The sequence below is a fragment of the Vigna unguiculata genome, chromosome 10 (assembly GCF_037176805.1).
Source record: "Vigna unguiculata cultivar grain cowpea cultivar isolate G323 ecotype 2 chromosome 10, ASM3717680v1, whole genome shotgun sequence".
Taxonomy (NCBI): Eukaryota; Viridiplantae; Streptophyta; class Magnoliopsida; order Fabales; family Fabaceae; genus Vigna; species Vigna unguiculata.
In genome coordinates this window covers 20,180,109-20,205,799 of record NC_140801.1, presented here as the reverse complement: position 1 = coordinate 20,205,799, position 25,691 = coordinate 20,180,109, and the positions used below count along the sequence as shown (strand labels likewise).

The 25,691-nt window shown below is 27.9% G+C and overlaps 2 protein-coding genes and 1 pseudogene across 2 annotated transcripts; 1 reads left to right on the top strand and 2 right to left on the bottom strand.

The window, feature by feature from the left end:
• The first annotated feature begins 3 nt into the window (after positions 1-3).
• On the top strand, positions 4-13,564 carry LOC114167519 (disease resistance protein ADR2-like). The gene is made up of 7 exons (XM_028052620.2): positions 4-2,150; positions 11,195-11,297; positions 11,746-11,792; positions 11,877-11,934; positions 12,258-12,315; positions 13,102-13,142; positions 13,225-13,564. The coding sequence occupies exons 1-5, from the start codon at positions 1,709-1,711 to the stop codon at positions 12,310-12,312; spliced, it is 705 nt and encodes a 234-aa protein (XP_027908421.1). The 5' UTR covers positions 4-1,708; the 3' UTR covers positions 12,313-12,315; positions 13,102-13,142; positions 13,225-13,564.
• On the bottom strand, positions 1,862-4,455 carry LOC146882315 (uncharacterized; annotated as a pseudogene).
• LOC146882314 (uncharacterized) lies at positions 13,355-23,721 on the bottom strand. Its single transcript, XM_085667350.1, has 6 exons — positions 23,636-23,721; positions 23,431-23,541; positions 23,257-23,338; positions 23,077-23,175; positions 22,900-22,995; positions 13,355-13,420 (listed from the first exon to the last, which is right to left on the bottom strand). The coding sequence occupies exons 1-6, from the start codon at positions 23,719-23,721 to the stop codon at positions 13,355-13,357; spliced, it is 540 nt and encodes a 179-aa protein (XP_085523476.1).
• Between the last annotated feature and the right edge of the window lie 1,970 nt (positions 23,722-25,691).

Below are 25,691 nucleotides of genomic sequence, written 5' to 3'. Positions count from 1 at the left end.
TGGGTGGTGGTGAAGGTGTGGGGGGTGGGATTGTATTCACTTTCTTCCTCTGTAGGCTGGAAAGCCGGAGACTTCACAGCTTCAGAGGTTTCTTTGGCTTTTCCCTTCAGGTTGGGATCCACCTCGATCCTTCGCCTGAGGCGGAAGTTCTCTTGTCTCAACGCCTCCATTTCTTCAGCACTGCGCTTCTTCAGGTCTGCGAGTTCCTGTTGCATCTTTGCTTGGCCGTCTAGGATGGCGGTCAAATCAGGGGTGATGCTGGGAGGTCCAGAGGGACCAGCATCCGCTTGCTTGTTAGCTCCAGCTCTGCTGCGGGTAAAAACCATCTTCAGAGAAAAATGGGTACTAAAGGTGTTCGTCTCGTGCCCCACGGTGGGCGCCAATTGTTCCTGCAGAGAACAAATAAGATAAGTTAGGCACAAGAGTCACCTTACCATGTAGTCCGATATCTCTTCGGTTGGCCTCCTTCTGGTTGGTACATATCAGCTTGAACCCAGGAGGGGTTACCTGCAGAAGAATCTCCAAAGCTTAAGTAAGTCAAAGTTCTCCGAGAGTCAAATCAGTGATTAATGAATGCGTACCTTTAAATGATGGGGTCCACATGTATTTATAGAGCATTAATGACATTTGACCATTTCATGGGCTGGGCCTTGACTTGGGCTCTGGGTGGGGCTTGTGAGTGGGCCAGGGCCCAAACCCAAGCCCTTAAGGTTTATTGGATGTGGACGTTTCCATTATGTTGAGTTCATTAGAGTGGTCGGCCTAGGTTCTAAACTTAGCGGATATGCTGGAGTAGTCGATCTAGGCCGGCTATTTGTCTTGATGGCTTACGTTGGTATAGGTTGTCCCTTTAGAAGTTTAGGTCAAGACCGGTATAGGTTATGCTAAGCCGGCCTAGGCTATATACTTGGCTGCCTTGATATGCACTGTTTACTTATTTGGTCTAGTTTGGTTAGGTGTGGTACCTTAACAATTTGAATTTTTTTGGCCACCCTTACAAATTCTTGTTGCAGGTGGCATACTTCACGTGTTTGCTTAAGTGATTGTTCTTTGTACCAAGTGACCAAACTTTTATTCTCGTTTAAACACGTTCACACTCACATTAAGCGAGAAAATACTCACTTAAAACATACATCCTACCACTCTAAATGAAATATTATGTCTTCTCTTATAATGTGTTTTGTCATGCATTAAGCTTTGTTTATGCACACATAAGGGTAGCTTAAAGAAATTATACTAGCTTAGGAAACCAAACAAGTCTTTGCATAATCTCTTAATTTTCAATACAATTTTTTTTGTCTTGTCATGTCATAGTCAGAACCAATTAGAAACTTTAAGAAAAGAAAACGATAGGAGACAAGAAAAGACAGAAATAAAGACGTATAGGTGGGATATTAATATTTTTAGGTCCTCGTCATAGTTAAAAGAGAGATGCTTTTAGAAACTAAAGCAGATTTTAATTAGGAAAACTTCATAGTTATTAGTGTAATATTTTCTTTTCTATGATTCATAGTGGATGTTGGTCTAATTTCTTAAATGCTAAGGAAGAAAAGGTTCTGTGATGCTCTTAACGCGCTTCCATATGGTCCAACTTTTTAAATGGCTAAAGTAAGAAAGGTTCTGTGATTGGTATATAAAGATCATGTATCTGACTGTATTGCATTAGTGCTTTCTCTTCTAAAACTTCGTTACCTCATCAATCCTTTCCATGGAATTCGCATCTTCAACATCCAAACTCCCAGAGATGTACGACGTGCTCATCAACTTCACAGGAGAAGACATCCGCATAAAATTTGTTTCTCATCTTGATTCTGCCCTCACTTCTGTTGGACTCACCACTCTCCTTCACCACGACAATGTAGTAAAGTCAATGCACATCCAACAACCTATTCTGAATCGGTGTCGGGTAACAATTGTTGTTTTCACCAAAACCTATTCTGAATCTGTTTGGTGTCTTCATCAGCTGCAACAAATCATTGAATGGCACCAAACTTATTGCCGACATGTTCTACCCGTATACTACGAAATTCAGCCATCTGATGTACGTCTTCAGAAGGGTGATTTTGGAAAAGCCTTCAAAGCAACTGCACAACAAACATTTTCCCCACAACAAATGGAGCATGGCATGTCCGGCTGGAGAGCAATCACAGGTACACCACTCTCTCAATCTATGATGTCCGGATATAGATACGGATACAGACACGACATGGACACGGATACGGAGATATGGCCAAATTGAAAAAGTATAAGACACGGACACGGCAATATACATATTATAAAATCTAATAATTTTATTTCATAATAAAAAAAAACATTTAAAATATCATAATGTTTGAGTCTTATATATGTTAATCTTCATCAAAAAATATAACTTCTAATTCTAGTTCATCGAGAGATAGGCTAGCAATATTAAGAATTCCATTATCATTCATTGAAAAATCATCTCCAGCAATATCCCACAAGCTAGTTTCCTTTTCCTTGTATTTTGAGGAGTTTCTTGAAAGAAGACGAAGATTACTGTAGACAAATACTAAATCTTCTGCCCTTTTAGGTGTCATCTTATTTCTTTTTAAAGAATGTATAAAAGAGTAGGTGCTCTAATTTCTTTCACAGCAAGAAGAAGAACATGGTTGTCCAAGTAGCTTAAGAGCTATATTTTGAAGTATTGGTGCATGAGATCCATGAATAATCCACCATGACTTTGCATCCATTTTGCCTCTATCCCTTAAAGAGTCCTCATCTGCAAAATCTCCCAATTTACCTGAAAAGTTTGCGAACTCTATATCTCTTAAAACATTTTTTCCTTTCTTGAGTAGGTTCAAAATCTTTATGTGGGGCACGTCTTTGTGGGTCTTCATTTAACCATTCAGGACTGTAATATCTACAATTTTAAAAAAGACATAAAGATATATTAACATAATATTATAAATTTTAATAAATATAGTCATAAAGTAATTTAACTACATAATTACCTTGGATTTAAAGAATGAGCAAGGCAATGAAGAGATGTGCTACTTTTAGTCCAATGATCAATCAATATTGAATTTACCACCTCAAAAAAGGATGAATGTTCAACTTTTGTCTTCCTTTCATGTTGGTATATGATCTTTTTAACATTTTCAATCATTGAGTCCCACATTTCATATACCAAGTGAAGAGTAGCCATATCTGTATCTGTTTTTCTGAGAACATCATAAATAGGAGCAGTAAAAGCAAGTATGTAGTCAACCTTCATCCACCAATTATCATTCAATAAAGTTGCTTTCACAAATTGTGCACTGTCCACATTGTCCTCTTTATAAGAAGACCAATCATCACTAATAACCATCTCTTGAAGTCCTTTCTTCAAACGTTGAAACCTTTTGAGCATGATAATGGTTGAAGCAAATCTTGTAGAAGCAACAGAAAGCAACTTGAATGAGTTGAAGGTATTGAACATTGACAATCTCATAGAGTGCCCCACAATAAATTTTTTGATAAATGTAGCATCATCAGCAATTTGTGTGGTCCAAAAACATTCTTTATAAGTATCACTATTTCTTTCACAATTTTTTGCTGCACAAATATTTTTCAATGCAAGATTCAATGTATGCACTACACAAGGAGTCCAGTAGATTGAAGGAAATTCTGCTTCTATAAGCATACCTGCTTCCTTACATACAGTTGCATTTTCAGTTATAATTTGTACCACATTTTTTGGTCCAACCTCCATAATTACATCTCTCATGTGTTTAGCAATAAAATCTTTGTCCTTTATCTCACCAGATCCATCTATTGACCTAAAAACATTGGACCACTCTCAATGACAGCCATAAAATTTATAAGTGGTCTTCTTTGAGGATCAGTCCACCCATCACAAACAATTGTCACACCTTTATCATTCCATGAATCTCTTATGGGTTGTAGAAGATTTTCTACGTGACTTCTTTCTTTTGCAAGTAAAGGACCTCTCAATTTATTATATGTTGGTGGTACATATCCACTGAGATTAGAAGTATTGGCAGCATAAGAAAATGTGCTCCTGTAGTGAGGATTTTTTGCTAGATGAAATGGTAGTCCTGAAGAATAAAACATCCTTGCAATTTCATAATCAAGAGTATCTCTAGCTTGGATATTGAAAGAAGCTTCTAAAGGACCTTTATGTTTTGGATTAACACCGTTATTCGTCTACTTTCCTTCATTAGATACAAATGGTAGATAGACCTTTTTCTTCTTTGAATTTTCTATTTTCAATGCTGCTTCATTAGTCATGTTTGGACAAATTCTAACTCCTACTCCCGTTAATTTTAGCAAATGAGATCTTACTCGAGTATACGATCCATTGAATGATAAATCACACAAACTACATTTAATCATATTATTTCCACGACTATGAGTTTTTCTTAACTTTGTAACATATCTCCACAAAGATTTTGTTTCATCTTCTTTTTCGATGGCTTGACTAGGTATACTCATCTTAATTTCCTATAATAAAATAAATTTTCTATTAAATTAATTTATTTAGGTATAAAAAATAATAATATCACAAACTAAAAAGAAATTATATAATTTAAATTCGACAAATATTAATTATAACAATAAAAAACTAATATTTTAATTTAAATGGGACAAATATTAAAAAAGATATAATTCAAATAAAAAATATAAATTTAAATATAAAAAAAAGTTATTCGCTCTATGTAGATTTGTTTCATTTTACTTTAAACTTGTCTTTTTCATTTGAATTTATATCTTAACATTATATAAAGGTGTTTTAAATAATAAAAATATAGCAATAAAAAACTTCAAAACATAAAAAATGTTATTTTTCTTCTATTCTAGTTAATTTGATCTTATAAAATTTCAACAATAGATATATTGTTCCAGCAATTATACAATTAAATTACATAATTTTAAATTTAATATAATAAATAAATTATAAAACACAATAAAACATTATTTAATAAATACTAACAACATTAACAAGAAAATTGTTCACATATTCAAATATACACTGTATAAGAAAAACTACGATAAATCATTTTTACATAAAAAAAAACTATGAAGGATATTTATTTAAATTATAAAAAAGAAAGTTTATAAAGTTACCTTTTCTAGACTTTCTTTCTTCTTCCCTTGGTTCTACAACCGTAAAGCAACAACTTTCCTTCGTTCTACAACTACAAAGCAACAGCTTTCCTTTGTTCTGCAATTGCTAACAAGTTTTCTAATTGTATTTCATCTCAACTCAAGCGCTCTCAATCTCGATTCTTTCTTTTGTTTTTGTTACCTGTGATTATAACATCTCATTTTACTCTAATTTATAGAATAATTTATCCTCAACTCAAGAGCTCCCAATCTGGAATAATTTATTTTTGTTTATCATCTTTATTTTATTTTATTTTAATAGAAGGTATGGAAGATTATTTTTTATCTTTTTATTTCCATTTTTATTTAAATTTTTTGGATTTATTTTAATAGAAGGTATAAAAGATTATTTTTTATCCTTTTATTCCATTTTTATTTTAATTTGTTTGGGTTTATTTTAATAAAATGTATGGAAGATTATTTTTTATCCTTTTATTTCCATTTTTATTTTTATTTTTTTGGGTTTATTTTAATAGAATGTATGGAAGATTATTTTTTATTTTTTTATTTCCCTTTTTATTTTAAATATTTTGGATTTATTTTAATAGAAGGTATGAAAGATTATTTTTTATTTTTTATTTCCCTTTTTATTTTAAATATTTTGGATTTATTTTAATAGAAGGTATGAAAGATTATTTTTTATTTTTTATTTCCCTTTTTATTTTAAATTTTTTGGATTTATTTTAATAGAAGGTATGAAAGATTATTTTTTATTCTTTTTATTTCCTATTTTTATTTTAAATTTGTTAGATTTCCCTTTATTCTCTAAAAAACAGAGAAGAAAAATATCATACCAATCAAATAAAATATTCGAGAGACATTAAAAGAAAAGGGCAATCAAATAAAATATTCTAGTAACATTAAAAGAAAAGGGCAAAAAGTGAACAAAACAAAACGTGAATCATTTTCCCTCGCATACGCGAAAAAATTATCAGAATCCCGTATCAGTCGCGCATCCGAGCAACCAGAGGTGTCCCCCAGCGCGTGTCTCAGAGCTAGTCGTGTCTGATCCATGGAGAAGCTTCCGACACCGTGTCGTGCAGGTGTCCGCTGCGCCTCCGCTTCCGTGTCCGCTTCGGGAGCGGGAAGCGTCGTCCAACCACCGTGTCAGAGCATCACAACTCTCAATCAACCATATTTTATGCTTGTGATTTAACTTCGGTAACAGATGACTTTAATTGTAATTGAACGTGAAAGAGTGATGCTGAATTTACCAGTCTTGTTTGCTACAAAATTTCTAGTTGGATTACAATCCCACGTAAAAAATGCAATTCAAATTATAAAAGATAAATCCGTGGGAGTTTGTATGATAGGGATATGTGGAATAGGAGGATAGGGTAAAACCACACTTGCCAAAGCCATCTATAATCAAATTCAGGGTACATTCACAAAGGAATTTTTTATTGTAGATATCGCACAAGTTAGTGAAAAAAGAGGGCTTCTTCATTTATAAAATTATTTCAAGCTTTTATTTCAAATTCGAAAGCCAGTACATGAAAGAGTCTAGAGAAAAAGTGAGGGAGGTAAAGAAAGATTATGAGGGAAGTTTTTTGGAAAAATTTTGTTTCCCTCCTTCATTTTCTTTGAAGGTATTTATAGGAGACGGATTTCAAAATTACATTTCATTGATGATTTCAAATTACATTTCATTGAGGATTATTCATCATGGACCATCTTCCTTGTATTTTATCGAGCATCTTTTTTCTAGTGGAGTCTTTTCTTCTTTTCATAATGGAGCATCTTCCTTTTATTTTGTCGGACATCTTTTTCTAATGGAGTCGTTTCTTCTTTTCTTTTTCTTTAATGTCACCTCAATTTGATTGATCGACGCTGGGAATCTTTGCATAATGGCGAGAAGCTATGGCCTTATCTTTTGTAGTTGCTTTCCGGATATGACATAGTTGTCCAATCCATTTTCTTCCTGTTAATTCCATTATTTCGGGTAATTCATTCGGGTTAGTTCAAGAAAGATCTATCCCATACTAATCATCCCCATTTTCGAAAAAAGGATGATCATCAACTTCTTCTTTTTCAGAGGAATCTAAAGATGATAATGCTTGCAACAATGAAGTCTTTATATCAGCTTTGGATTTTCCTTTTAATTTTAAACGGAGTCTTAACATCACTTCACTTTTCTTTTGAGGAGTGGCCAAATTGAGAGACTTATTTTTCCATGTTCTGAATTTTTCTTCCAAATATTGAACTTGAAATTTCTTCCACTAAAAAGCCTTCATTTTAAGGCATAAGGTTTTTGGGAATGGGGCTGGTTTATGCTGATGTAATTCATAAATATGCTGACACAACCAGCTTAGACTCTTTTTAGCACAAAAATTTAAAAGTTTTTCATGAATAGGCATATTCGGAGTGGCTTTCTTGAAATCTTCATAGAATTTTACCATTACTGGAGGAAAAATAGACTTTGTAGGCCCTGCCCAACAAAACCATTCTTGAAACCACACTAGTATTTCTTCATTTAGAGGATTCTTGAAACTGATGTACCAAGAATGCTTGGGATTTGGATCACACACGACACAATACCAGGCATTTTGATAATCAAAATAATTATAAAAAGGGGGGTCAAACACTCTTGAAAATCTCTTTTCAGTTAAAGGACTTTGATTCCAATCTTTATAAGACAGAACTCGATTTATTTGTCATTTCGAGTAGATGGTTTTTAAAGGATCTTTCTTATATACTTCAGGATAAATCTCAGCAGAAGCGGTATCAATAAGAATCATTTGATAAACTTTTTTTGTTTTTTTAATATTTTCTTTTAGAATCAATCCCCATTTAGGGGCCAGGTGGTTAATTATTACTGTTGGGTCAAGTTCTTCCCATTCCTTTTCAAGGGTTACAATGGCAGAACACGTTTCCTTGATAAGAAAAATCCATGGGCGACTCTATACTACTAGTATTAGGAAAGGTTCCTAATACTTGAAATTTATTTTCAGTGGCTGTCAATGTGCTAGGGAGAACTCTCTTTTCATTTAGGGTAGAGGTATTTCCTTTTTCCAAAGTCTTTTTACTGTAGGTAGGGGCAAAGTTGTCTAAGGAAAAACCTTTAGACTAGGGACTCTTTTGGCTCATTTCCCTGTAAAAATTCTCTTTTTAAAAAATCAAGAATGAAATTAGTTTTTCCTTTTATGAATTTGATTTTAAAATCAAAACAAGATAAAACTTTGCCAACGAGCAAAAATTTGTTAAGAAACCAAATTTGTAACATCTGTTTCCAAAATTTCTTTTGCCAATTTACAATCAACTCTTAGCAAAAAAGTTTTATTTATTAAATCAGTTTGGAATTTAGAAATACACAAAAAAATTGAAAGTATTTCTTTCTTTACTATACTATACTTCTGTTCAACGGCGGACCTAGTAAGGGACGGGGGGGAGCCGTGGCCCCCCCAACGTTTTTTATTTTTTATTTTATTTATATTATATGAATTTTTTTTTGTTTTTAATTTTTTAAATTATTAATAAGAAATTTAATGTTTTGGAATTTTTTAAATAATAAAAATATATATTAGGAATTGATAAATATTAAAATAGGTATCTTTTTATTTATTTTATAAAATATAACATTTAATGTTAATAAATAATAAAACATAAAATTAAATTTAATAATAAATAAATAAATTTATTAAGATATTTTTTATTTTGTCTCTCACTGTTTTTTGAGTTTCTCACATATTGTATTCACTTTAGACTTTTACTTGTTTTGTTTTCTTTTGTTTATGAAGAAAAAAATAAAGTTGAACACAAATTCATTATTTTGTGCTCTCATTTTTGTATGCTTTCTTCTATTATTGAAGAAAAAAGTAATTCTTTTTTTCTCAATTGATAGTGAAATATTAGTTTAATAATTAATATTATTTTTTATCTCACGAGCATTTGGTATATTTATTTTTATAAATATCAAGAAAAAGCAATGCACTAAGTGTTTTTTAATAACTGGTTTTTAATTGTGACTTGATTATCATATATTTTTCTTTTATTAATTACATATCACAATTTTTATTTAAATTATGATAAATTATCTTTTAGTATTTCTTTTAAAACATAAGTATATTGATGAAGAAATAAAAGAATAAATTAATTATTTAAAAGTGATAAAATGGAAGCTACGAGGAAGAAAATAGAAAAAATCAATCTTTGACAAAAATAGGAAGTCAATTACATCTATTTCATTGATTTTTTAATCTGTCTCGTCTTATTTTAACTCTTCTTGTTTCTACGACTATATCAAAAAGATAATTTTCTACAATGAAAATTATCAAAATAAGACTGCAAAATAATATGGAAGATGAATTTTTTTTGCTGACGATATGATTATTTACATTAAAAACAAAATATAACTACAAATTTTAGTATTGATTCAATTATTATTAAGTTAAATAATCTTACGGATCCATAATTAAATATATAAATTTTAAGTATATTTTGGCACCCCCATAAATATCGAGCAAGTTCCGCCACTGCTTCTGTTGAGTATCATTCCATATTCCCGAGTGGTATTTAACTATTTGTTCCTTGTCGTTTAACTTTTGTTTTAAGATTCCTCCAAAACCTATTTTCGATGCGTCCGTTTCTATTATCATAAAGGCTTCTGGATTATGCATTCTTAAGCAAGGAAGGTTTTGTACTAATTCTTTTATTTTTATTACTGCCCTTGAATGTTCATTTTCCCACTGTTTAGGGTTCTTTCTTAAACGATTATAAAGGGGTTTTGCAATTATTCTTATTTCAGGGGTAAATTCAGAGACATAATTTAAACATCCTAAAAATCGTTGTAATTGGTTTTTATCATTTATTTTATTAGGGAATCTACTAGCAAATTCAATACTTCTTGCGATAGGGGTTATTTTTTCTTTATAAATTTCGTGACCCAAGAATTTTATTTTTGTTCGTGCTAAATTCATTTTCTTTTCGAATAAAACTAACCCATTTTATTTTATTATTCTTTTAAATATATTAGATGTTTTATACGTTTGTCCCAAGGTTATGAGAAAACAAGTACATCATCTAGATATACAATAGCGAATTCATTATAGGGACTTAAAATATTATTCATGATATTTTGAAATTCTGCTGGGGCGTTTTTTAATCCCATGAGCATAACATTCCATTCATAGTGTCCAAAGCGTACTACAAACGCGATTTTATATTTATCCTTTTCTTTTAATTTTATTTGATAGTATCCGATTTCATATCAAATTTAGAGAAAATTATTGCCTTATATAATCTTTTGTATTAATTCTTGCTTGTCTAGTAATGGGTATCTTATTCATTTTAAAACATTATTTCAGGGTTTGTAATCTAATACTATATACAATTTGGGAACTAACAAAAGGCAAGATTTTCAATTGAATAATATATCTGACCTACTTCTCAATTCAAATTTTTATCTACAAAAGGTAAAAACGCTGATGTGTCAATCTCTCAGCATTTTGAAGTCTGAAAAAAAAATGGAAAAGAAATTGAAAACCGAAAGTTTTAATTAAAACTTCTTTCTCTCTCTTCCTCAGTCTTCTCACCTTCCTCTTTTTCAATTCTTTCTCTCTCTTTCTCATTCTCTCTGCGACCGCCTTCTTTCTTCTTTCTCTCTCTTTCTCATTCTCTCTGGCACCGCCTTCTCACTTCTTTCTCTCTGTCTTTGTTTCTCCGCGTTCATGATGGTTTCTCTGCCTTTCTTAGCTTCTTCTCTAACATCTTCTTCTGTTCATCTTCTTCTTTTCATCGAGTTGTTTTTAAATCGCAAAAAAACGACTATGGAGATGGTTTATATTTTTTTCTGAGCTTTGTTCTGTTCATCTTCTTCTGTTCATCATTTTTTTTTCTTTATAGGCTTCAACTGACGCTTACAAAGACATGCATCTGAGATTTGTCGTTCATCTGTCCATTTTTTTGTGGATATCTATTTTTCTTCTTATATTTGTCAGATCTAACTTTTTCATGCGTTTTTTTACAGGTTTAAACCCAGAAGTCGTATTTATTTTTATTTTTCTCAAGCAAGCATCTCATTTTCTTCTTATATTTTGTCAGATCTAACTTTTTCATGCGTTTTTTACAGGTAAGAACCCAGAAGTCGATTTTATTTTGAGTTTCTCAAGCGAACAACTCATTTTCTTCTTATATTTTGTCAGATCTAACTTTTTTCATGCGCTTTTTTACAGGTAAGAACACAGAAATCGATTTTATTTTGAGTTTTCTAAAGCGAACAACTCATTTTCTTCTTATTTTTTGTCAGATCTATCTTTTTCATGCGTTTTTTTACAGGTTTAAACCCAAAAGTCGTTTTTATTTTGAGTTTTCTCAAGCGAACATCTATTTTTCTTCTTATATTTTGTCAGATCTAACTTTTTTATGCGTTTTTTTACAGGTTTAAACCCAGAAGTCGATTTTATTTTGAGTTTTCTCAACCAAACAACTCATTTTCTTCTTATATTTTGTCAGATCTAACTATTTGTTTCGTTTTTCTACAGAACTAATATGGTTCACTGAGACATATGGTTTTATTACGCAGATTTCATTTTCATTTTGACCTTTCTCAAGCGAACAACTAATATTCTTCTTTTATTTTCTCAGATCTAACTATTTTTTTCCGATGATGGTATTTTCTAGGATTGCTACATGTCTAATATGGTTCACTGCGACAGATTTAACATCAGGTTTATAAAAAAAAATTATCTAACTATTTTTGGCGTTTATGTACTTTGATCTAACTGTTTCTTATATTTTTCTTCTGTTTACAGGCTTCAAATCAAGATTTCAAACTGATTCAAGAGTCTTTTTCGCTGTACAACTTAACTGGTAAGTAATTTGTATCAAAATCTACCTTTTTATTTACCAATTTATCTGTATTTTTCCACCTTTTACAAGCAACCCGTTCATCTTCTTCATTTTTCTACCTTCAACTCTCTTGGTGTCATTTTTATTTTGTTCATGGTATTTTTTTAATAATGCATTCTATCAGCAGATCTCTTTATTGTTACCCGATTTACGTTTTTATTTGGACATTTTTCAAAGAGTTCATCATACATTATATTTTTTCAAAGTTCTACACCAAAAAGAGTTAATCTAACTATTTTTTCCGTTTATCTACCTTGATCTAACTGTTTTTCTTCTGGATACAGGCTTCAAATCAAGATTTCAAAGTCATGCACGAGTCTTTTTCGCTTTACAACTTAACTGGTAAGTAATTTGTATCAAAATACCTTTTTCTTTACCAATTTATCTGTATTTTTCCACCTTTTACAAGCAAACCCTTCATCTTCTTCATTTTTCTACCTTAAACTCTGTTTGTGTCATTTTTTTTCGTTAATGGTATTTTTTAATAATGCACTGTATCACCAAATCTCTTTATTTTTACCCAATTTTTGACTTTATTCGGACATTTTTCAAAGAGTTATTCACATTTTTCCAATCACCGTTTACTCCATCAAAACCATTTCTTTTACAAAACGTTTTGTATTCTAACCCCTTCAAATACTGCTTCGAATTTTTTCCAAATCAACCTGTCAATCAGTATTCAAACGCATTAAATTTCGCACAGCTCGAGATAATGATGAATAAACTGCTCCATCATCTGCCACACGTTATAATTATTAAACTTTACTCTATTCCAATATTAAATACCCCTTCCTGAAAAAAATCAACATTAGTAAATTACATTAAATAATTCTTCTTATATTTTTACGACGCTTCATAATTCTTTTTTTTAATGTATTATTTTTTAATTCGTATTTATTATCCTGTACTTTTACCAGTTCAGACTGTCCAGTATGTACGGATACTTCCAACAACTATGATTTCTCCTATTCTTTTTATATATATATATTCCCTATGTTTACCAATTCAAAGTCAGACATCTGATTTTTCTACTGTTACCCATTTTCTTCTCTTACAATTTTACTTCATCACCAACCTATTCTCCTGCAATGGAATCCATGGCCACACCACAATCCATACTTTTTTCAGAAATGGTTGGCAGATTCATTTCTATGTTTTTGAAAGACCAGGTATACTTTTTGATTCAAACTCATTTATTTTTGTTATTTATATTTATTTATTTCTTTATTCTTAACTTGCTAATCTTTTAAGGACTTTGGACACGTCGACCGAGTGTTCATAATACGCTGTTGGAAGGACCTTGCTATTAAATGGATTGTTGTTGATTACCAAAGTAATGTTCACCATGTTACTTACAACATGGATATTCACACTCGAATGATTACCCAAGGTTGGAACCAACTAAGATCTTTCTATGGAGATCATCAACTCTCTGCAGAGGATCACCCTGAATTGTTTTTTGAAATTGAAAGTGAAAGAACAAGCAGAGATATCAAAGTTCTTTATCCATTTTTTTGGTATTAAAGTTGAAAATTTTGTATGTAATTTTGTTTGAACTTCTTATATATATCAATATATAAGAAGATTTCAATTGGACTCTTATTTTGTATGCAATTATTATATATCTCAATATAAAAGTTATATTTTATTCTCTTTTATTATATTTATTTTCCTTTTTTGTATTAGATTTTGTTTGACTTCATTTTAGTCAATATAAATTAGTTTTAATTAGAAATTGAATTAATTAACATTAATTACCATTCCATATAAATTGGAAATTTAAAAGTCAGTGAAATACAATAACTATTACTTATTAATTATTATTATTATTAAAATAATATAAGTTATAAAATAATTAAAATATTTTTCACCATTTTCATAGTCAGAAGAATTTAAGATCAATTTTTATGGAAAAATAAATTTAAAATGACTGTTTAAAAAACTTTTTATATTCCAACGCCTCCAAAAAGTGGTTCGAATTATCTCCAAATCAACGTGTCAATCAGTATTCAAATGCATTAAATTTTGCACTGCTCGAGATAATGATGACAACGTGTTAATCAGTATTCAAATGCATTAAATTTCGCACTGCTCGAGATAATGAGGATTAAACTGCTATATCATCTGCTACACGTTTTAATTATTAAATGTTTTCATATTCCAATATTAAATACTAAATCGCCAACCAAGGAGCGTTTCATTTTTTTAAATTTCTCTTCATTATGGTTTTCACTTCTCAAGATAAAAGTAATTGCATTGTCCAGAGTTATCAACACTTCTCAAGACGATAATCATGATTGCTCTAGGTAATATTATTATCACTAACACGCTTTGATTACCGGTACCTCTCTTCACACTCAAAGAACGCTCCTACGTCTACAATTTACAACTTATCTTCTTTCAAGGATACTCATATGGGTTCATATGTGTAGATCAGATTTCCAGACATGTATTGGAATATACAACATTCATTTATTATAGTAAGAGAGTGTCATGTCCCAAAAAAACATAATTGGTGGTCTTCATAATTAATGTTTTGGAGCAGTAACTGTCATAAGATGACATTTTAGGAACCTTTACAAAGTTTTTTAGAGAAAGTAACTATTGTTTTTAAAATAAATTAAACTAAAAATGGTAATACAATAAATTAATTAGGATTTGGTGTGGAATTTACAAAATATTACACGATATTTACTGAAATGTTTCGTAGTTTTGAGAGTGAATACTTTCAAATATAATTTTCATGTTATTTGATATAATAATATTTACTGCTTAAGAATTATAATAGTGAAGTAAATGGAAATCATAAGTTACAATTTATTTTTAAAATAAATGCAAATCGAGGTAAAATCTAAATTTTCTAAATTTTTCAACAAACAAAATTGAAATAAAGCTCATGCTTCAATAAATATTTATTAAAGTTTAATAAGTTAAATCCATGAATGAAATATATTTGTTTGCTTCCTCATTCCAGTCCCACGTCTTAAAAATTTCAGAGTACAAAAAATATTTATAATTTAAAATTAAAAGAATACATAATGATAACTACCAAATATTTTTATATAAATATTAATAGTTTCTCCTTTTTTATAGACAAAATTAGTTATTTTTTTAATTTTTGTTTTAAAAATAATATTACATATTACAGTTTTTTGAATCTGATTAATTAATAATTTCTTATTAATAAAAAATGCAAATAAAATTATTTACTTTAAATACATTTATTTACCAAATTAAAAATTAAAACTTTTTTTTACTTGGCTTGCTAGATATGCTTTTAATACTTTTCAAAAAATACTTTTCATCTTCCAGAAATTAAAAGATGTTTAGGAGAATAAAAACAAATTTCCAGTTTCTTTCAACACTACTTTCAAGATAAAAATTTGTCTCTTCCAACACATTTTTATAATCAATTTAAATTAGCATTAATTATGAAGAAACCAACAACTTTTTTAGTGTCTCAATACAATGTTATATTTGAATTTATTGTATTATAATTTTAAATGGAAAATATTTTAAAAAATCTACATACCTTCTTGAAAAACTTTTATACGGGGTCCAAAAATCTTCTCACATTCCCATAGAGTAAAAGTCATTTTGAATGACCAAAATCTCTAATAGTATATAATCTAATATATAATTATATACAATTGCAAAGCTAACAATATTGTTTTGAGTTCTAATGGCATTGTCCCAAAATATACATCATTGGTGGCCTTCATAATTAATATTTTGAAGTAAATATGATAAAATAACAACTTTAGAAACTTTTACAAAGTTTCTTGGAGATGGTAGCTAATTTTTATAAAATAAATCTAATTAAAGAACGTAATATAATAAATTAATTAGGATTTTGTGTGGAATTTACGAATATTACATGACTGAAATGTTTTGTAGAATCGAGAGTGAATACTTTAAAATATAATATTAAATCTTATTTGATAAAATAATATTTACTATTTCAGAATTTTTATAGTGAAGTAAATGCAAATCATAAACTACATTTTATTTTTATAATAAATACAAATTATAAAGGCATAATCCAAGTTTTTAAATTTTTGAACAAACAAAATTAAAATAAAGTTCTGACTTCATGAATTTGTCTCATTAATGATAACATAGACTTTTAAAAAGTTCAAAGTACAAGAAAGATTTATAACTAACAAATATTTTTTATATAAGTATTAATATTTTCTCCTCTTCTACAGAAAAATTATGTATTTTATTAATTTATTTTAAAAATAGTCATTACATATTACACTTTTCTTAAAATCTGATCAGTTAATAGTTTCTTTAAATTAGTTACCTTAAATATATTTAATTACCAAATTAAAAATTAAGACTTTGTTTTTTTTACCTAGCTTACTGAAAAATATATTTATATTTTTCAAAATCTACTTTTCATCTTCCAAAAATATAAAGATGTTAAGAATTAAAACAATTTTCCAGTTTTTTCCAACACTACTTCCAAGCTATATTTTTTCAACCTCTTAAAGAACTTTTCAGTTTCTTCCAACCTACTTCCAAGATATATTTTTACGGCTTCTCAAAGATGAATGTCTTTGTCATTAAATAACATTAAATATTAGAAACCAACAACTTTTTGTGTTTCTCATTGCAATGTTATATATGAATTTATTGTATTAAAATTTTAAATGGAAAATATTTTAAAAATCCACCTACCTTTTTAAGAGAGCTTTATACAGTTTTCAAAAATCTTCTTAAATTTTAACGTAGCTTATTGAATAAACTTTATAAATTAACACTTACGTCTTTCAATATAAATGTAAAAAATATACAAAATAAATGGAAAACTTTTCGTCTTCCAAGAATTTTTCATTTTGAATTATGACTATTTATTATGAACAACAACAATCATGATTTGTGGTACTCAATGAATCATGAAGTATCAATCAAACACATAATTAGAGTTTAAGACATTCACGAAAAATATTATTTATCAATTTTAAGTATATAAAAAATATAAAAATTTTATATCATCATGTTGTTTTTTGAGATGTTATATGCTTCTTTATTTATCGCTAATGATTAATACAAAATGCAAAATCTTCTTCTATTAATATGCTTGAAAACCGATTGATCTAATATTACTTATTATGGTTGTATTCTTAACTTTATATCAATTATGGTTTTAAAATATTGCATTGGAAACCAAAATCTTCTTCTATTAACGTGTTTGAAAACTGATTGATCTAATAATACTGATTATGGTTGTATTCTTAACTTTATATATTTTTATGATTAAATTTAAATATTAATTTAAGAATAAATTTATATTTATGTAGGATTAATGTAATATTATCATTTTATATTTTTATATAATATTACGTTACATTGAATTTACATTGGAAACTATTTTTTTTTTCATTTAATGTCCTTCGAAACTGAACTTTTCTTATAGTTGATTTTTGTAAACATCAAGCAGTAGATAATACTAGGTAATATATTCCTTCCGTGTGTTTTTAGAATAAATTTCAAAATTAATTCATTGAAAATAATATCGTTTTTGAAAAATTAATCATAATACATATAATAATATTAATAAATTTTGGATTCAAATTTGAAATCGTAATGGACAGTAAAAGAAATAGAATATGATAAAAAAATTAAATTTAACATTTAAAATGAAAAATATATACAAAAAGTTAATTTTTGTAATAAATACTTGAATATTTCTGATAAAAATATATAAATTCAGACAGTGGCGGATGTTTTGAGGGGCAGGGAGGGGCCATGGCACCCCCTCCCATTTTTTTTAATTTTTTTTATATTATATGTAATTTAGAAAATTTTAATATTTTTTAAAAAATTTAAATGATATGTAATTTATATTAAAAAAAATATTATTAAATTAGGTATTTTTTTAATTTTTTATAAAGTATAACATTTAATAATAATAAATGATAAAACATAAATCAAATATAATAAAAATTAAAAATATTTATTAAGATACATTCTTTTTTATTATCTTTTTGAGAGATTTATCTCTTATTCTCACATGTTTTTTTTCGCTTTTAAAAAAAAAGTTAGATACAAACTTATTATTTTTTTCTTTTAATTTTATTATAATTGAAGAAAAAAAAGAAATTCTCATATCTTACTTCATCCTGGAATATTTGTTTAATAGTTAGCATTATCTTTTATCTTATGAGTCTTATATTTATTTTTTATGAATATAGAAGTAAAAGTAATGTATGATGTGTTTTTTCATAACCGATTTTGAATTGTGACTTTATTATCATAGATTTTTTTAGGAATTCTCATTTTTTTATTAGATTGTAATAACTTATTTTTTTATTTTAATCATTTTTAGGAACTCTCAATCTTTTATTAGGTTGTGATAAATATTAATGAAGAATAAGATAATAGATTCATTGTTTTAAAGTGATAAAAGGAAAGCTACATGTGAAAATGAAAACAAGACTAATTCAATTTTTTACATATTCTGAAACATAATACTAATGATTATATTGTTCAATTAGAAGATCCTTTTCTTAAAGTTCAACGAGTTACATGAGAAATTTTCTATTAATTATTTAGAAAGGTTTTCATATTTATATTAAAAGAAATAGCTGAAAATTTTAGTTTTTATTTAATTATTGATGAATTCAAGAATATGAAAAAATAATACTTTAGATATGTGTGATTTGTTTTGTAATTACGGTTATATTAAATTATGTATTAAGTTTTATTGTATAGTGACAATAATTAAAAATATAAATTTTGAGTACATTTTTTGGCTCCCTCAATATTATTGGGCAAGATCCGCCACTGAATTCAGATATTCAAAAAATTTGATGACCATGATATAATAATATATTATAAAATATAATAATATGTAACAATGTAAATATAAAATATAATAATATTAATATAATTAAAATATAAGGTAAAAATTATAAATTATAAATTTTTTAAACTTTTAAAGATATGGAAATAATTAACTATTTCAATTTCAATATTATTGCAAGATTAAAATTCATATATTGTGAAAATTGGAATTCGAAGTATATACAGTAACATTTTCTCTAAAAGCAATTACCAAACTGAAACTTTAGAATGAAAGTGGTACTATTTGATTAATTAAACAAAAAATATACCAATAAAATTTAAATTTTAACATTAAAAAAAATTGTAAAATAGCGTAAGTTTTTCAATAGATTCTTATAATGTCTCTAAACAACTTTCAAATATTTTTAACTTATAAGAAATGTTCGTATTTTATATATTATCAAAATATGAAAAAATGATAAATTAAAAAAATTTAATGGAAATACATTATTATTCACAATTAAAAACAATAAAAGTTAAAAATAAGATATAGAAAATAAACAAGTAATATAATATTTAGGAACAAAAGATCTATGGTTCTTAATAATATAATAATATATTAACATATTAGTCCTAATATAATAATAATAGTAAAAATAATTAAAATATAATGTAAAATAATAAATAAATAATTGTAAAATTTAAATATGAACTATTAAATATTTTTAAATATTTTTCACATATTTTTTGACATTTTACACAAACTTAAACAATAATTTAAAAAATAATTTTTATAACATAGACATTGGTATATCATTACAAGTTAAAATTATACATTCTTAAAATTTTTAAAGATATAAAAATCACTAATAATGTCGATTTCAATATTTTTTTTCTAAATTAGGATATATATATTGTCAAATTTGAAATTCAAAATATATAGTAATAAAGTTTGAATTTAAATTCTAAATTTTAAAAGCTATGAAATATGGGAGCAAAGTTAAAATTTGAAATTCAAAATCCAAAAAAATTGTAAAAAAAGGACTTCAATAGAAGAGTCTATCAATGTCTAACCTTTGTATTTTTGCATAGTGTACTATTTATATTTGTCTACATAGTCTACATTTTGTAAGTTTTGATTGTTTACTATTTATATTTTGTTTGCAGTCTAACATTTGTATCTTTAAAGAATCTACTATTTATATTTAGGTGTAATTAGTCGGATAATACTCACTTTTGTTTGGATATGTCAGTTTCATACCCACTTTTACAAAGGTGTCAATTGGGTCCTAACTTTGGAAAATATGCCTCAATCAGGTCCCTTTGAGAAAAAAATATTAACGCCATTAATGATATCGATATTTAAAACGACTTACAAGAGTGAAAGGAACCTAATTGAGACATTTTTTCAAAAGTTGGGATTCGATTGACACATTTTTAAAAGTGAGTACCAAACTGACACATCTGAAGAGATTGAGTACTATCTGACTAACTAAACATTACATTTATATGCACGATCTATCATTTGTAACTTTATATCGCTTACTCTTCACATTTTTTGTATCGTTTAATGTTTGTATCTTTATTAAGTCTACTCAACAATCTCTATATTGTCCATCATTTTTATTATTAGAGAAACAACTATTATATTTTTCTACATTTTTTACTCAATATTTCATTCAAAATTAAATTTGATTTTTTAATTTTAATTATCTAAATCTTAATATATTATTTAAAATAATTATATATAATACATTTTATTAAAAATATATATAAATAATTTAAATACATTTTTATTATAAAATCAATTAAAATATTATTATTGAATTTTATAAAATAAAATTTATATTAAATTTAATTATATTTTTATAATTTCAAATTAATTTAATAAATATACTGTAATTTTTAATTTTAAAATTCGATATCCCGTAAAAATACTAATTAATTACCATTCGGGGTTCCCCTCTTTCTCGTTCATTTACATTATTTATGTAAAAAGCAGCACAACTCCAAGGTGATTTGCTTTTTCTAATTAAACTCTTTTCAATAATTTGATTTATTTCTTGTCGACAATGTTCGAGGGTTTGTTGATTCATTTGTACAGGTTTTTCTTTTGTTGGGATCATTTTATCATTAAAATTTTCTTCATAAGGTAGGTCTACTTCAAAACTATTTCGGTGCCAAAAAGTCGTTGGTACGTCGGCACATATTTCTTTTTTAAAATCATTTTCTATTTCTAGTATTTTTTTTTATTATCTCGTTTTCTATTCATTCATAATCTATTTATTTTTTTTTATCAACTATATTTGATCTTTTTTATTTTTTATAATGCTTAGAAAGTTTTCTTCTTCCGATTCTTTTATATTTTATATTTCTTTAAATTTTATAGGTTTAATAAATTCAAATAAATTATTATTTGTTTTTGTTCCTTCTTCTGATACAGTGAATGGATAGATATGGGTTAAAAAGGGTTCCTAAAATTATTTCTTCTAAAATGTCTTTGGTTACACGAACTGCACATTACATTTGCACAACCATGGCAGAGTAATTTCATTTAATGATAAAGATTGGGAGGGTATAATATCAAATTTAGGATAAGGAGACAAGGTGGAGATTTTTGTGACTTGTAATCATGGATTTGGTAGTCAAGAACACGTATGTCTATGTGATATGTGGTGAATCAAATGACTTAGAAAAGGAGCCCGCGCAAAAGAAAAAGTCCCTCATTAGATTTATGAAGAAAATTGTATTCTGACTTTTGAGTCATTTATATCTTTTTTGAGAATAGCAGGATCACTTTAGTTATGGAATTACTCCTTGTGTCCTTAAGTGCAATTTATTTTTTCTCATACTTTTCTTCTGTTTCTGAAAGTATAGATATTCTCATTGGCTTTATTTGAGCTGTTTATTGTTTTTGTTTTCTCATTCTGTTAAGTGTTTTTTTCATTTCTTATAGTAAGCACCGTATAGCCTCATCCATTCGTTTAAGACTAAATGAAACAATTTTTTTAAATTGTCTTAAAATTAACTCTTATAAATTCATATTCATTTGATATATAAGTCTGATATAATCTTTTTAAAAAAATCCAAAAGAAACAACATTTAGACTAGTGCACAATATTGTTTGATGACTACTAGTTTATACTTTATGTATCTTTTATAGAATTGATATATAGATTATAGTGAGTTTATAAATGTTTGTTACATAATCAACGATAAAGTAGAAATTAATTTTTTTAGTATCCTCTAATGTCATCATTCAGGGAAAGGTATATAAACAATGTAACAGTACAAAAATAATTATTAACAATACAAATCCTAACATTCAAAATGTATGGGCTATCGTTTATAAAATTTCAGTATAAGCTATAATGAATAAAACTAAACAAATACACAAACAAAGAGAGGATATTCAGGTTTCTATAAGGTGCTTGACACTACGCCAAATTTAGCAATAGACAACGTTTTTTTTCTTAATAGATAGCGTTTTTTAGGTGCTATCTATTGGAGCGGTATATATTAATAGACAACGCTTGTAAAAAAGTGTTGTCTAATGACACTTGATAGATAGCGCTTGTCTAAACAAGCGTTATCTATGTATTTTTTTATAGATAACGCTTTCTTTAGAAAATGATGTCCATCAAAGCTCTCATAGACAACACTTGACTCAATAAGCGCTATCTATGAGAGCAGTTTTTCATCAATAGGTACCACTGTTTCAATGCATTAGTAGATAGTGCTTGTTCAAACAAACATTGTCTATTTTTTATTAATGGATAACACTTTTTCAATTAATCAATAGATAAAATTTTTTAAAACAAGCGATGTTATTGGTTTGATTATTTTTTATTATAATTTATTTATTTTGTTCATTTTATTCTTTGACTCACATGCCTGTATGAAGAGTTCGAACTTGAAATCAAGCAAAACTGAAATGAAAGGGCATTTAAATTCTTACATAGTTACACAAAAAACTTAATGATATTTATATATTTTTTAAAAGGTATAATATTACATGAAAGAAATTAGAAAAAAACTAAGATTTACAGTACTCATCCATCATGTTACATTTTTGCTAGACTGTGGGGCCAAAACACTTTAGGCAAAACATTGCTCCTAACCTTCGCTACTAACCTGTAAACATTTACTAATGAGATAAAAACACCAATCTTCCTTGACTTCAATGATTTGATTGTTAGAGAATTGTTGACATCTGCAACTAGGAAAATACTACAACAAAGAAAAATAAAATAAAATAGTCAATCAAAATCCTACAACAAATGAATAATACATACAATTAAGATAACTTACATCTATTGGAATTGTCCCTCCTTCATAATATGTGAAAATTTCCTTCATATATCGACAAATGTAATACCCACAATCATGGTCGTTTGATTGTTTTGGACACTAGAAAACATTAATACAATTAGTATTAACCTTCAAATAAAACAACAACATTTGATCTTCAAATAAACAATTTAAATCTACCTTAATTGTTGTCCATTTGATATTGCTTAACTTAGACTTTGAAACCATAAACCCTCTTTGAGCTCGGTAGATTTGTATAACCCTTGTTAATAATAAAAATGAAGCATATATAAGTAAAAAAAAATATACAAAAAGTATTCATATATGTGTGAATCACATTAAGAAGATTCTTACATGTCAAACAACTTCTTCAAATCTTGCCTCATATTAATGTCTTTCGCCAATGGGTCAAGATAATAAATTATCTCCATTTTAAGATTGATTCCGAGCAAGACCCAATGTTGGCTAAAATTGGAAATCAATCAACAAAATTAGATTTTGTGCATCTAACTTTGAAAATAATACATTATTGATAAAGTTAGGGAAAAAAAAGTATTACCCTGTATTGATAGAAGCAAGAACAAACTTATTAATCACCCCATTGTCAAGAAATATACTCACTATTTTTTGCATTCTCTCTTTCATTGGTAGTTCATGTGTTGTTATTTGGGGTGATAAAAAGAAGAACCCCTTATGATTTGGCTTAATGAAATTTTGATATAGGTACCTGACAAAAGAAAGATATAAGAATTAAAAGTTAGTAAAATCATAAAAGCTACTCATCAAAGATTAAAGTCAATTATAAAAAAGTAGTATATTGTACCCGATATATATAGAAATTGTAGTTGCACCAAGCCATGCATAGTCAATAATTTCTCCAATAATTTCTGCATTAATGATTTCTTTATGTTCATCAAGGCCAAATATGTCTTTCTCTATTTCTATTGGGAAAAGTGACTCTGTAGGCTTTAATTTCATATATGAAGAGAGGTAATTGCACCACTGAGGAAGATTGGGGTGAATCACTTTACGAGGAATATGTTGAACAATCATTTTTCCTTGACATTTTCTTTTAGGTGCAACAGATTTATTCGCATTATTAATCTTTTTCTTTTTAGATAGAGCAGAATCCTAAAACATCAAATTAGGTGATAGATAAAATATTTTCATAAATAATTATGAATTAATAAGGTTTGACAAACATACCGCATCAACAACCTGTAAAAGATTGATTGGCCATGCCACAAATGTACCTATTGCTTGTCGTATTGTCATTATGTCGTCATCAACATTAGGTATAGGCAAGGATACATTTGGCTCCAGAGTAATATCTACATTAACTTTAACATGTCCATTAGGTAAAGATCTACCATGTAGTGTATCACCTTTAACATTATGCAATTTCCCATGGGCAACCAAGCAAAGTAATGGTGATGATACAAACAATTTACAACTTGAGACCCCATAAATTATAAAATATAATTATAAGATATAATGTTTAAAGTGACCAAATGTAGAGAGCTATTACAAATTTAACGTAAGCAAGTTATGCTAATGTAGAAAAGTTAGTTACCTCGGGAAAACTATTTTATGAAATTGTGTAACTCCCTTGGCCACTATTGACACCAATATCAGGTTCTTCTATGTTATTAGATGTGTCCTTCTTTCGAAGTGAATTAATTTCATTCTCCATCTGTGCCATTCTTTCAGCCATGTCTTTCTTTTGAGTAGTCAATGCATCATGGTATTGTTGTGTATAATGCTTTTTGGGCGGGAAATAATCTTTGTGACTGACTCCAAATCCTGTTGCCCTAACACGACCCGAATACTCTAGGACACATAAAGCTTGAGCAAGAATGTTTGAGCGAGCATTACTCATCTCTTCTGACTGTATAGTTTGTGACAATATTACCTACAATAAACAATAATCAAACATATCACACTTATTCTCATATCACACACGCACACACACACACACACACAAATATAATATGAAAAGATATCACTTACACATTTGTTCCAAACTTGCTTAACATCTTCATTTTCAATTTCCCCAGCCTTGTTCACATGAGCATGCTTCCATAATTCTTGACGGGGAATATTACTAACATTTGAGCCTAATTCCTTTATCTAAGTTTTGGGAAATATAATCAACCTAGTTACAAATCAATATTAGCAAGTTGTGTATTGTTTATTTATTGATATATTGACTTACCATTTCTTGTTCTAGGCGTGCATACCCCTTATGCGAACCTCTATAAGGGTACTTAGAGTGTGATGCTCTTTCCTTATTTTCTAGGCTTTTTTCCTATATAGAAAGATTGTAAATGTAATCTTATGTACATGAATCAAAGGATAAATACATTGCATTTGGATATTACAAATTACCTAGAAACTTGTATCCATACGTTTTGCAACAAACTCTTTCCAAACATCCTCACTAATCATTGATGCATACTTTAAATGTGTAAACCAACCTTTTCTTTCTTGTAGTCAACTTTAAATGATTAGGTTTTGATAAAGCTGTCGTTGACGCGATCAAATTAATACTACTTATCTATATCAACTTTAGTATTGTTAAGAAAGTAGTCAACAAAATAGTAAGGGTAAAGTAA

Bases quoted from the DNA above. Each gene is read 5' to 3' on its own strand.
- LOC146882314 (XM_085667350.1), bottom strand. From the start codon at position 23,721: ATGAAAGAGAGAATGCAAAAAATAGTGAGTATATTTCTTGACAATGGG. The intron at 23,176-23,256 runs GTAGATTTAAAT...AATGTTTTCTAG, and splicing joins TCAAATGGACAACAATTAAG to TGTCCAAAACAATCAAACGA. The intron at 22,996-23,076 runs GTAAGTTATCTT...TCTTTGTTGTAG, and splicing joins GAGGGACAATTCCAATAGAT to TATTTTCCTAGTTGCAGATG.
- LOC114167519 (XM_028052620.2), top strand. From the start codon at position 1,709: ATGGAATTCGCATCTTCAACATCCAAACTCCCAGAGATGTACGACGTG. The intron at 11,793-11,876 runs GTTTATAAAAAA...TTCTGTTTACAG, and splicing joins TGCGACAGATTTAACATCAG to GCTTCAAATCAAGATTTCAA. The intron at 11,935-12,257 runs GTAAGTAATTTG...TTCTGGATACAG, and splicing joins TTCGCTGTACAACTTAACTG to GCTTCAAATCAAGATTTCAA.